Here is a 13,078-nt window from a genome sequence, read left to right as displayed (position 1 = left end):
GATGATAGAGCCCCAATGGCCTGCCTGATCTTAGGGGTAATGTTGTCTGGGGCAAAAATCAGCACCTCAGTTTTCTCTGTATATAGTAGCAAAAAGTTGTCTGCCATCCATTTATACATAGAACTTGTACTAGCCTACTTCCCTGTAGAAAATACAATATCAAAAGGAATCACGTTCTTCAGTCACTAAGAAAGGCAAAGAATCACGACTTTTGTGTTTGTTGTTTGTTTTTCCATGCCTAATCTCTTGTTCCACACTCCAGTCCATTTCTTGGTGGTAATTCACCACTAAGCTGGTATGTCAACTGCCAGTAAACACTAGCAAGCATGAGAAGAGGGGGGCCGGGACGTAACGCAAGGCGGCGTAACGCGGTTACGTCAGACGTCTGCGCCACGTCCACCTTCTGACATTTCAATGACAGCTTACTCATTTTTCAGCGTTTGTTTGATAAAACAGGTAGTTAAACCATAAACTGACTACCATGCAAATAGCCGTACGTACAGCTTTAATCGGCTCTAATGTTGTCGGTCCAGCAATGATTCGCCAGTGTTTAAAATGTAGAGGTAAGCAGCAGGTCCGTAGTTTACTGTAGCTGCGGAAGCTCAGAGCTAAAGTGCTAAAAATGCTAAAAACACTTCATCTTGATTTATATGTACACATGTCGTGTTATATATATTTTGTCATAACTACTTATCTTTCTGTTGTTATTGTAGCATGCTTTAAGAGTCACATGATAACTGTGACAGTAAAGCCAGAGCATTACTGGATATAATGTTTCATAACAATTTTGTAAGCTAACTGATAGTTGCCCCACACTGTGGCATTTACTTTGTTGTATATTAATAATTTCAGGAGAACATACATCACTAGCTATGTAGCTACAGTACATTCCCAACCATACAAATTACTCAAATACTGCCTCTATCATTTTTAAGAAAGCAACGTCTAGGTTAAGCTTAAAACTGAACACATTTTTGTAGTTTCTTATACAGGGTTTGATTGTTTGAGCTCCCAGTACGGAAATACTTTAAACCCAATAATTCCTATATAACTTCAATGCCGTCGTAACCATGGGCTGTGTGTACTAGTGTCCTTGCAGCTGAGCTCACGTGCTTACAGTGTGATCCCGCCCCCACGCGACAGTGAGGAGAAGGAGATGTTGGACCGAATCCTGCGCGTGGACCATGCGGGTGAATATGGGGCCAACCGCATCTACGCAGGCCAGATGGCGGTGTTGGGTCGGTCTAGGACTGGACCTCTCATCCAGGTATGGACAGTGTGTGACACATAACTTTGCGGTAGGACAGACGTCTTGTCTACTTTATTTGTAACATACATCACTGTCCTTTAACCTGCACTAGGCAACAGTTCACACTGATGGCTCCAAATGTCAGAATATTTTATTGTAATATAATGATAATTGGACAATATCCTGTGAGCTACAAACAGAACAATGTTACCAATGAGGCTGCTTTCTACAGAAGCAATCCAAATGGATTAGTCTCCTCCAGAAGGAAGTTGCTGTTTATTAGAAAAATGAAAGTCACTCTTAACTTCTGATTTACCCCTTCTTGTACACTGATGAATGATCTGACACTAGAAGTAGAATTTAATGTGGCCATAGGGTGGAGAGTCTGGAACGTCCGTGTATTTTCACTTAAAAATCTTGCCTTGTGTGACTTTTTGTCCAAAATTATCCTTATTGGACTTCAGTTAAGCTCAAACATAGAGAAACTGTACCTTGTTGTGTTGCTATATTGTGATTGAACAATAGGAAAATGTGTGAGTTCATGATTGTAACTGCATACATTTTGAAAACTGCACATTTTTGTTTTTCTCCAGGAAATGTGGGATCAAGAAAAGAAACACCTTGAGAAATTTAATGAGATTCTGTCTGAGAACAGAGTTCGTCCCACAGCACTGTTACCCCTCTGGAATATCGCTGGGTTTGCTTTAGGTTGGTACAGCCTATAATCATACAGCAGATTTCACAAAGTTGCATAAATACACAAAAGAAAAGTGATTTTTGACACTGTTTTGGACTGGGATTCCTTGTCATGTAGTTTAGTTTGGTTTGGGTTATTGTCATAGTTCATTTAATGTGTACAAAGTTGAAGCTGTATCTGCTGTAGGAGAACGCTAAAATGCCTATGTCTTCATGCCACATTTGTCCACCCACATACTAGAACTTGTAAGTGTAAACAGGTTATTAACAGGATGCTGAGCTTGAACCCGATTTCACTTAAAGTAAGTCTGCTGCTGTTTTAAAGCAATTTGCAGCCATGAGTTGCTTTATTAAATCTGAACTGTGTACTCCAGGTGCGTCCACCGCACTGCTGGGAAAAGAGGGGGCCATGGCCTGCACTGTGGCGGTGGAGGAGAGTATTTCAGAGCACTACAACAGCCAGATAAGAGCCTTGATGGAGAAGGACCCAGAGAGATACACTGAACTATTACAAGTGAGTCATCCATAATTTTCTCTGTAACTCCATCAATTACATTGGCCAAGGCCCTTTTGTGGTGATACACAAAGGGCGTTATTTTTCAGTCATGGTATAGTATTACACAGAAACAAACAAGCATCTATGTCACACAGGGGATGAAGAAAATAAAGAACAAGGAGAGGGAAAAGTTCTGAAATGAAGGTGTGATTGCTAGTGCAGGACTGCATTTAGCTTTGTCAACATGTGTTGCACAACGTGTTGCTTTTAAAACGTGTCATGTTATTGTTAGTGGGTTGTATATTTTTCATTCATTGGCATGGAGCCGGTTCAGGTTCAGTTATACTGGTTTAGTATAATTGGTATTTTCCAAAGTTACAGTGTGATTTTTTTTAATTTTTTTTTATATATTTTGTTTTCAGTGTTTTTGACTTCACTTAAATCACCAGTTGGCTACTGACATTTGTCACCGGGCACCGTCGCAGGTTAAAATTTAGGTCTTTCTTAGTATGGTCACATTCTCCAAGCCACACTAGCGTCTTTACTTTGTACACATCACGGCACATTAAAATAACTCCCCATTAAAATTGATTTGGTATTGGTAAATAGGAAAGGTTGACAGAGAGCTCAACAGTGACTGATTGACAAGATTTTTCCCATATTTCTCTGGATGTTTTCCATATTGGTCAAACCGGCACTCAGCACATGAAGACAGACCTCCTTCAAAGAGAGTCTTCATCTGTTCTTTTGCCTTATCATATTACATAAACTATTTGGGTCTCATGGTTGATTCATGCAGTTCATTTGAATGGAAAGGGGGAAAATGGATCCAGTGAAACCAACAGTTTGAGGCAACAGTCGATGGTGAACCATGTCAATAAGACACTCTAACATACTGGTGCTCTAAAAAGAACAACACACACTTTCTTGTTTCCAGTTAGAACCTTATATCCGTAACACTGTCCGTCCTGCTAGACATTGTTTAGTTAAAGCAGAGAACTGATGCAGTGAAATCTCAGTATGTTCATTACCTTCATGAATGGTTTTGTATCTATATAGGTTATAAAGGAATTCAGAGATGATGAGATGGACCATCATGATACTGGTTTGGAGCATGATGCTGAAAAAGTAAGTATATTTTTAGAAATTGGTCTGGATCTTGGTTTTTTGATAATGTTTGTGTGGCTTGATGTTTCAGATGTTTTGGGTTTAGCAAATATTATTTTATGTTTCACGGCACAATTCACAGAGAGATTGATTTCACAAGCTCCTGATCAAATGACTGCTTGTTGTATTAAAGTACACTAAAATAATATGTACAAAATACATACTTATTAATAGTCATTTATAAAAGTCTTTAGCTGCCCTCGCAGTTTTTATGACTGTCATTTAAAGTACTGCAATCTAAGTATGTTTTCTTTCTTTTTTGTTTGTTTTAGGTGCCTGGATACTGGCTGCTAAAAAATGCAATACAGCTAGGCTGCAAAGCTGCAATATGTCTTTCTGAACGTCTCTAACACTGTATTTAGAATAATTAAATTTTTTCCACCAATGTTTGTTTTGATATGTTGACTTGGTTTGTATAAAAAAATAATTTGAATTTGTCAGTTCTCCATTGTGATTAAAGCATCTTGTGATGCATCACTTTGTTGTACTATAAGAAGTATTGTATATAAACATTCACAGTTCTACAGGAACATACATTGCGCCTTGTACATTGTATAATATATGGACTGTTGAAGTAGGTGGTGTAATAACCACTTTTTCATCAAGTCCACTTTAGTAATTCAACTAGTTTTCATTTTAATTTTCTTTGTTAAGATGCCTGAGTGATCGTGTACCTGCCAGTGCAGCAATAGACAGGACAATAGGCAAAGATCTTATGCTTACCAAAAGATAAATGCCTACAATACATGTAATGAGGACATATTGTTACTACCCTACCTCTCCTGTTTGACATGTAATAGTTCATATATCAAGCTGAGCAATGACTTGTCATCTTGGCCTAACTGCTAAGCACCCTCACACAGCTGTTCTTGGTACATAAGGTCACTGAGAAAGAGGAATTGACAAGAGGCTTGTCTAGGGGCCCCTAATCTATTAGGCCAGGGGTTATCAAAGTTTGAGACTGCGGGCCTCCCCTCAGACAAAGCTTGGGAAATGGCGCCCCCCACCACCACACCTTTAGTTTACTTGGTTCGTTTCGCTCAATTCCTGGATGCCTATGGGATCATGATTACATTATTTGATCCCAAAGACACTCAACATTTGAGCCAAAATAGCCTTATTTTGCTGTTTCATGTAACTGTTGACTCCACCAAATAGTTTTAAAAAAGGTCTGTCCTAAGGCATTTATTATTTTCTGTCTGATGGGGGGAAAACAGTTCCCACAAACTACTGTACCTCTGAAATCTCACACATATAGGTTATTCTATGTGATCTCCTTTTGATAATTAATGCAATAAGTTATGTTATATTGTTTCTCTTCCATTCACTGAGCCTCCCCTGAAACTGTTTGGAGCATCCCTAGGGAGACCCGCCTCACACTTTGAAAACCCCTGTATTAGGTCTTTCAGCAGGTTGAGCAAAGTGTTCATTCCCCTCCTAGCCAATATCAGTTTGTTCTCACTGTACATTGAGTACTGACCCATGGCCTTAGCCTTTTCATGCACTGGGGACATGATGATACAGTGATTTATGGCCAGTGGCGAGGGCTGATAGCACTTAAATGCAGTGCTTTGATGGTAATTTGTCTCTTGGCTCTAGTAGGCAGTAAAGGTGGTTAGATTGAAAACCTCCCATTATAGAATATATATGAACAGATGGGTGACAAATGAAAGAAAAAACAGCCAGGGGAACCCTGGAGGGATTAAAAAAAACACCATGATAGTGGAAAGCTCTGTCTGAGACATTGGTTCAAAATCTCCCATTGGTGTTAAGTAGGTTTGAGATCTGGTGACCGTGAAAACAATGGCATATGATTCACACCCTTTTCAATCTACAGCTGAAACAATCAGTCAATCAGGTGATCAACAGAAACTCAGCCTGTAATGAATTAATAGTTGAAGTAATTTGTAATAATGCTAGCAGCTTTGCTCTAGGGATGGCAATGTCCGTCCACAAGAAGACCGAAAATCAGACTGAAATATCTCAACAAATACTGGATCGATTGTCATTAAATTTGGTACGCACAGTAATGTCCCCCTCAGGATGAAATATGATGACAATGGTGATCCCCTGACTTTTCATATAGTACCATCATGTGACTGTTGGACTGTCTAACACGGGTTGACAACCATTACTATCTAAAGACCAGAAAGGGGAAAAAGCCCTTTAAATGCAGGTACCACAGCCTATTAGTCTAAATTAGCTTATTACTGATAGGTCTAAATGACCATTTATTCATATGTTTTACCACAAGGTGGCTGCAGTAGGCCTTTGGGCTATTTATGATTACTTGGCTACTTTATGTAACTTTGCATTTCCAATGCAATGATTTGTAGTACCGCAGATTTAACATTCTGGTAAGCCAGCAGTAGTGGCAGTGAAAGCATACAAATCTACACTGCACTATTAAATTCTCTGTTTTCCCCTAAGATTTTTATTTTTATTTTTTGGATTTTGAATCCATAGCTATCTTATAAGAACAGGCTACTCACTGAAGACACCGCTGTTGAGTTTGATGCCGTGGTGACATTTTAGTTGATGAAATATAAATAAATTTTTATTCGATGTTTATGCTACATTTTACAATTGAATACTTCTAGGATGACATTGGGCCTACAACAGTGATAGAAAATAAATATAACAAAGTTATTAATTTAAATGTCTTGATGAATTTGGGGAGCGACTAGACAGGGGCTGAAGAGCCACATGCGGCGCTAGAGCCGCAGGTTGCAAAAGCCTGGTCTAACAGAGGAAGCAATTTAAAGATGCATCCTTGGGTTTTAGGAATTTGGTATCAGTATTTTCCCTTTTTTCTGATTTTTGGCAGTCAATCAATTGGATAAATAAATAAATAACCTTCAGATAAACTGATATATTAAGGTCGTTACTCACGCAGGTTCACAAGCTCTGATCTTTTTTGCCTAGCATGAGGTCAGAGGAGTTATTTTAGCTGGGGTGGGTTTGCGTATCAGACCTGACCTCAAGGGTTACAGTAATGTGCCGCATGTTCTCCATTCCTTAAAAATAGGCTCTTCTTTACTGTCCAACAGGCCAACTTAAACAACCCCATTCCTGCCATGCTTGTTGATGGTGAACATTATGAGCTAATTGTTTAGTGCAGGAATTACCTAATAACATGAAACCTGAAATAAACTGCATTGTATTTTAGTGCTTCAGTCTAGTTCAGTGATCATAAGCTACCCTTCTTAGCATTTCTGCATACCATCAGCTAATAAAATGAGTCAATTCCACTCCCTCAGGATAGTGACTACCGTACTCCTTATCAAGAAATTCCCTGACCCCTTTTATTTGTGTTAAGAAATTCTCTTTTTTATTGACTATATATTAATTGATTTGTTTTTGCTGATCACAGTGAGTCCCTATGTTTGCTGTGGGCTGCAGTCTATGGCTGCAACAGTTGTTTTATAGTTATAAACACATTATCACTATCTTACCTGCACTAAATATACATGAATAGTATTTTCCTGTTTTCATATCACTAGAACAAACAGGCACAGAACTCACTTCAGTAGTCCTAGGAGGTCAAACACTAGAAACCTGAGACCATAGGCAGCTTTGCAAATCAAAGGTAGACATCATACATTATCTCTGCCCCTGATTAATAGTGCTGACAGTTTTATAGCAAGGTGCAACTGTTTAAATAAAGCAACCAATCTACAGCTCTATCCGTAGCACCATTTTGTGTGACGAAATTACTGGTAAATAAAAACAGGAGTGATGACTCAGTCAAAATTAGTGTTAATAACGGTAAACTATCAACTTTACATATACAGTATATTAGCTATATTAGCTACCATCATTTACATCACTTTAAATTTTAATTTCACTAAATCAGAACGCTTCTTTTGCCTTCGTCTATGGCCATCAGGAATTCTTGTGAATTTTATAGGTTTTCTCTGAGTCTCGTCCAAAGGAATCTGCTGAAACACTGACTGAGATATTGGCAACAAGACTTTGAAAAGGGCAATAAAACTCAACTAAACTGGGACTGTCTTGCTACCCGTGAATAATTGCGGTTGTAAATTGTGAGCAGCATGAATAATACAAATCCCTATAAGTCATAAAAGCTTTCGGATACAGATTGTATTGCTTCTTGGCTTGGAAATATGCTGAATGTCAGTCAGCAGGCCTTTCTGGGGTTTATGGTAACTAATAGGTAGCACAAGGTCCATCTGTAGAATTGAATAGCTACAGGGATTGAGTAGATATTGCTTCACTGTAGAATCACCAGTACTGTGAAAGTCTTATTGTGATTGTATTCAGTTAATGTCTGACAACGTTCAAAATATTTTTTGCCAGACAACCAGTGTCAACTTCAAGAAATAGCCTGGCACGTAAGCCCTGATTAAACAAACAAGATATAACTTAGTAGTTAGTGGCCTTTAGAGGTGAGCTGTTTGCCCCTGTTTCCATTCTTTAGGCTAAGGTAAGTTCATGTTAAGCTGACATGAGAGTAGGATCAATCTTCTTATTGTGGTGTCTGAACAATAATGCTGCGATGATGTGTTGAGAAGAAACCCACTTGACACTGTTCTTACTCTCGTACTGGTCACTACATCTGCTTGCATTTTCCAATCCCTAGTCTTCCTTTATAACGAGAATAATGATCTTATTATTACCAACTCATGTCCACATTACATTTACATTACATTTACATTGTCTCTTTAACTGTCTCTATTTCTTCTGCCAGGTCTTTCATTACTTTAAGCCTGTTATGCTGCCAAGTCTATGAACCTTGGGAAAGACTAACTTTGTATCTTGACGTGATATGGCTGAGCATGGATCCAGCCTGAACTCTGGGGACATAATGGTATTATGTTACGTCTGATGAGCTCAGCTCAGTTAACTTCCTTGGGTGATAAAGTTAACACAGATGCTACCTGTCACGTCACCATAACTTTTACGCACAAATCATGTGCATGCTTATTAAGGCATGCATTGCCTTGACTCTTTAACAAGGGGTTCCCAGAAGTGAGTTGACATTAAGTTGAACATACTCAGTATAGCTTTTCATATACTTCTGGTTATCCAGGCCAACTATTCACATACAGCAGCATGGACTGAAAAACAGCCACACGCCGACAGGCAAAGCTATAAATAGTAAACCGTAAACATTTTTACTGTTCTGTGGTATGTCTATATAAATGCCTGTAGAGTGATGTCACTGTGTGCTTTAGATTACAGTGTTACACAGAGTGTAATTTTGTTTATGGTTTTACGTTGTTTTCTGTTTTTTATTTGCTTGTGACATACAAGTAAATGATTGTTAAATTGTGCTGAAAGATATACAATGCATATGTGCATGTTCATGTGCATCTGAGTACTTACACCCATGATAAATCTTTAGGGTGTTTGAGGAGTGTGTGGCCTGAAAGAGCAGTGACCACGTGTCCACATGTCTTCACACTGTGGAGCAACAACACATGATGCAAAGGGCTGACATCACTTCAGGTGGAATCTCTGATTTACGGCCTGTCACACAGTGCCATCTACCAGTCGCTTTGGAGAAAGAAACACACACCAAGGTCAGTCTCTGAGGAAGGTTCATCAGAACAAAATTTCATAACATTTATTAAATAATGAAAAACTGTGTGTTGCACAGTTTTAATCAAACCACCCCATACCCTGATGTGGCTGTCCTTTTTTAAGTGATTAAGTTGTGGATTTTTTTTTAAAGATATATTTAATAAAACCATGATATTAAATGTATAACTAGACATCAAGATGGTATTTGTCTGTATCTTCTCTTATCCGATGGGGATGGGGTGCAGCTGTTTCCACTCAGTGTTGTGTAATAGTTGTTGATCAGGGCCGATTGTTGAGTGCCGGAGTTAAGCATGACCCAACCGCTGGTATCCATCACCACACTGACAGGCCCGGTGGTTCATCCAGCATGACTCCAAGGCCACGTTGTTGCTCCACTGTGTCATGAACCCCAAAGACACTTCAAGCTCTTCACTCAAGCGCTGTATGCACATTCTCCCCACTTCACCCCCCTTTAGAACCGATGGCCCCCTTAGGCAAAAGAACGGTATTAAAGGCTGTGACCCGAGGGCCTGGAGAGTAAAGAGAATTTAGGATCTCTAATATAAGGTGAACAACAGGTAACTTACCTTAAGTGCTTATGTTTTCGATATAGGTATTTATTATTTGGTTTTTATGTATACACAATTTCAAATGAGTATATTTTGAAGTCTATTAGAATAATTAGCATAAATGCATGTTGCATAACCTTTCTCCCATAAGCTCTGTTTATTCCCAAATGTTACCTACCATCCTGATGGAGAAGGTAACATTTTCATAGCCTAAATTGTTTGGAGAAAAACAGCATACATGCAAGTTGCATGCAATGTGATGCTCTTAGTTCTCTAATCTTACAATTTGTCCTTTACACATTTTTAAGGATTGTGGTTGTGGCACTGAATCCTCCTGAATCCAACACCTTGTATCCCTGCCATCGACCCCTTTTGCATTAGACTGATGCATTGGGAGAAGTTTGCAGAAGGTTACCACGCAAAGCCTCTTAACACCTGGTTTCAGGGATAGTTTTGACCACCTCACCTGCTAGCCTCCTGCAGAGGCCCCAGCACTTTACACCGATCCCGCTAAGACCCTGTCTGTCGTCCTCACTGATTGAATGCGGTGCTCTGGCAGTGTTACTCTGGCCAGGGGCTTGTTTTCATGTGTCTTGCATAGATGCCACCCATATCTCCTATTAATCATGGACCTCTTTCCCCAGCTATGCCCTCCGCTGCTGATGACAACATAGATTCAGAATGATGCGTTGCAGATTGTCAAATTACACGCAACAAGGCAAAGGGAGCTGCGAGGTATGATTGTGGCATGGATCACAACCATTTAGTTTTTGATACAAATATGTCTTTTGATTAATGATACGAGAATAGTTTGTTGACTAAACTGATGTTTGAGTCTGTTGTTCATACAGCTGGATTTGGAGTTGTTAACCGTGAGTCGCAACCTTTCTTCGTTGTAGTGTGAGTAAAAGAATCCTGCATATGACTGCTGTCTCTGGCTCGTTGTTCTTTGAAGCTATCAGCCGACAAATATTCTAGCTCGCGGCTTGGCTCTCAGGTCTTGAGGCTGGTGATGACACTCAGCAGACAAAGTGCCCGGACAACCTGGGCTTTAGGTGTCCTGACCTTGGAGGTTGGCTTTGAAAAAAACAACACAAGGGGAGAAAGAATGCCCCCTATGCTGCACAAGCTGTTGCTCCTGTCAGGGTGAAGTTTAACATGCCTCATGAGCTCCCTATGGGTTAATGGTTTTTTTTAAAAGGTAAAGAGACAAATGTAATAGACTCCAGTAGTGTGTCAGATCTTAATGTTTTGAGTATGTGTGGAGTGTTATGTGAGTGAGTCTATTGTAAATGCTAAGAGGGACAATGTTTGGCCCATGGGTTCTGGGAATTGAATCACTGGAGGTGCAGAACACAAATTCACTTTAATCCATTGATCTGAAGCCTGCTGTGAAAAACGTATCATTCAGTCCAATCCCATATCAAAGAAAAACAAAATAGCAGCAATGCCATCTTTCTGTTCGTGACATTCTAGCGCAATGGTTGATAGATTTACAGCAACTTCTTTCGTTTTTCAGCTATTTGAGGTATCTGTTAAACAGATTGTTGCATTGATTTCTGGGAAGACAGATGGTGGTGTGCATGCTTCAAGACAACTGAAGGAATGAAGAATTGTTCAGCTCGGTAGATCATATCCAGTATAGTGATGTCCTTACGGTACCTTTTTAGTGCACGTAGGTGCATATGATCTCACAGACATATTTCTGAGTAGCTTTGTTTTCTTTCTGGCCATAGTTGAAAGTAGCATGAAATGCTTGAAAATGAGACAAAAATACCATTTTTTTCTGCCAAAGCAATAAGACAAATCTGTCTGCCTTGTTTAAGTCTTTAAATGGTAAGGGCATTATTGCAGACAACATATTGTATGATTTTTATTTTCTTTTGCCAAAAGAGATAGATAATGCTCAACATACTCATAATAAATAAAGAATTTTGCATTTTGCTAACCATTTTCCAGTACATCTTTGACCGAATATAATGTCAGCCCCAGCAGCCCCAGCGGTCCCATGCAGCCTCTGGCCTTCCAGGCGTCATCATTATTTGCTGTGATTGACACATTGGGATGGTGTACATTTCATTGATGAGAATTTTAGAGACCTGGGGCTTGTGATCCTTTAGCGATCAGTGGTACGTCACCCTACAGTCATCCCAGGGGCACATGGCTGGATAACCAACTAGGCAAAGCAGGCAACTGCCAAGGGGCCCCAAAAGCCCCAAGGTCACTATATATCATTTGGGCTTGCAGTAAATTCTTTGTTTAATTTGTTCCATGTATTAATATCATTAAAAACTAGGGAAACCAGCAAATATTCACATTTGACAAGGTGATTCCAGTGAATTTCTATTAAAAGATTTTGCTTAAAAAATTACTTAAATGACTTATCAGTTATCAAAATTGTTGCCAATTAATTTCTGTTAATCAACTAATCAGTTAATCATCTAATCATTTCTGCTATAGAGTTGCTTTCTGGGTGCCTGGAGAAATAATGAAACTGCCATGTGCAGTGGGGGTCAAAAGGAGCCCAAAGACATGTTTTTACCCTGGGTCCCACTAAGAGGTTTATTCGGCCATGCAGTGGGACAGTAATAAATCAGTTTCAAATATTCTTTCTTTCTTCACCAAAGGCAAACTAACCTAATTTGCCATTCACATTCAGGAGTCAGCAAAGGACGAGCTGGACGGGGGCAATCATAAATAAAGACACCTCATCACACTCCGTTCAACATTCCTAACTTCACTATTATCAAATCTATCTGAATTACTAACTTAATATCCTATTGCAACTCATCGTTTGAAGTACTCAAAATTTTATCCCCAGTGATGAACAAAAGGCTAGAATGGTCAACGAGATCTAAGGGCCTAAGAGTGGAGCCGGATATCTATTACATATTCATAATCTAGAAAGTCTTCAACCATCCTCCTACACCTGTAATCTATATCTCTGGATCTCAGGCACAGCATACGTTTTAGTGCATTTGCAGTATGTACCAGTTTAAGGTTAATAAAAGTCACACAAAGTGACATAGTATTAAATAATAAATTTAACAATTTTGCACCTATATTGCAATTCTTGTTACATTCAAGTTACTAAAATGTTATACTCTACAGTCATATTTTCTCATAGGGTGTAACAGAAACATCTATTGTAAAGTTAGCAGGCCTATATCACTCCAAATAAACAAAAGACAGAAAAACATTTCAATCTGAATATGCTAATTAGATCATTGTTTAAATTGTGTTACAATGGTGTTTATTAACTTTCTCCTTTTGCCTTCTTCTCTTGAAGTGGAATTATTATTATTATATCGTAGAAGATCAAAGAATACAAAAGGTTATTATTACAATAATTGA

The 13,078-nt window shown here is 39.0% G+C and overlaps 1 protein-coding gene across 2 annotated transcripts; it reads left to right on the top strand.

Moving 5' to 3' along the window:
• Nucleotides 1–355: 355 nt before the first annotated feature.
• On the top strand, nt 356–3,993 carry coq7 (coenzyme Q7 homolog, ubiquinone (yeast)). Of its 2 annotated transcripts, none has more exons than XM_046048354.1 (6): nt 356–563; nt 1,089–1,267; nt 1,843–1,957; nt 2,320–2,459; nt 3,501–3,569; nt 3,881–3,993. In XM_046048354.1, the coding sequence occupies exons 1-6, from the start codon at nt 482–484 to the stop codon at nt 3,956–3,958; spliced, it is 663 nt and encodes a 220-aa protein (XP_045904310.1). In that variant the 5' UTR covers nt 356–481; the 3' UTR covers nt 3,959–3,993. The 2 variants fall into 2 exon arrangements, with proteins under 2 accessions (XP_045904310.1, XP_045904311.1); XM_046048355.1 differs by having other exon boundaries at nt 366–456.
• Nucleotides 3,994–13,078: the final 9,085 nt, after the last annotated feature.

This window comes from Micropterus dolomieu, linkage group LG04, assembly GCF_021292245.1.
Source record: "Micropterus dolomieu isolate WLL.071019.BEF.003 ecotype Adirondacks linkage group LG04, ASM2129224v1, whole genome shotgun sequence".
Classification (NCBI taxonomy): Eukaryota; Metazoa; Chordata; class Actinopteri; order Centrarchiformes; family Centrarchidae; genus Micropterus; species Micropterus dolomieu.
Note: the sequence above shows the minus strand (reverse complement) of the source record. Positions and strands in the feature narration are given on the sequence as shown.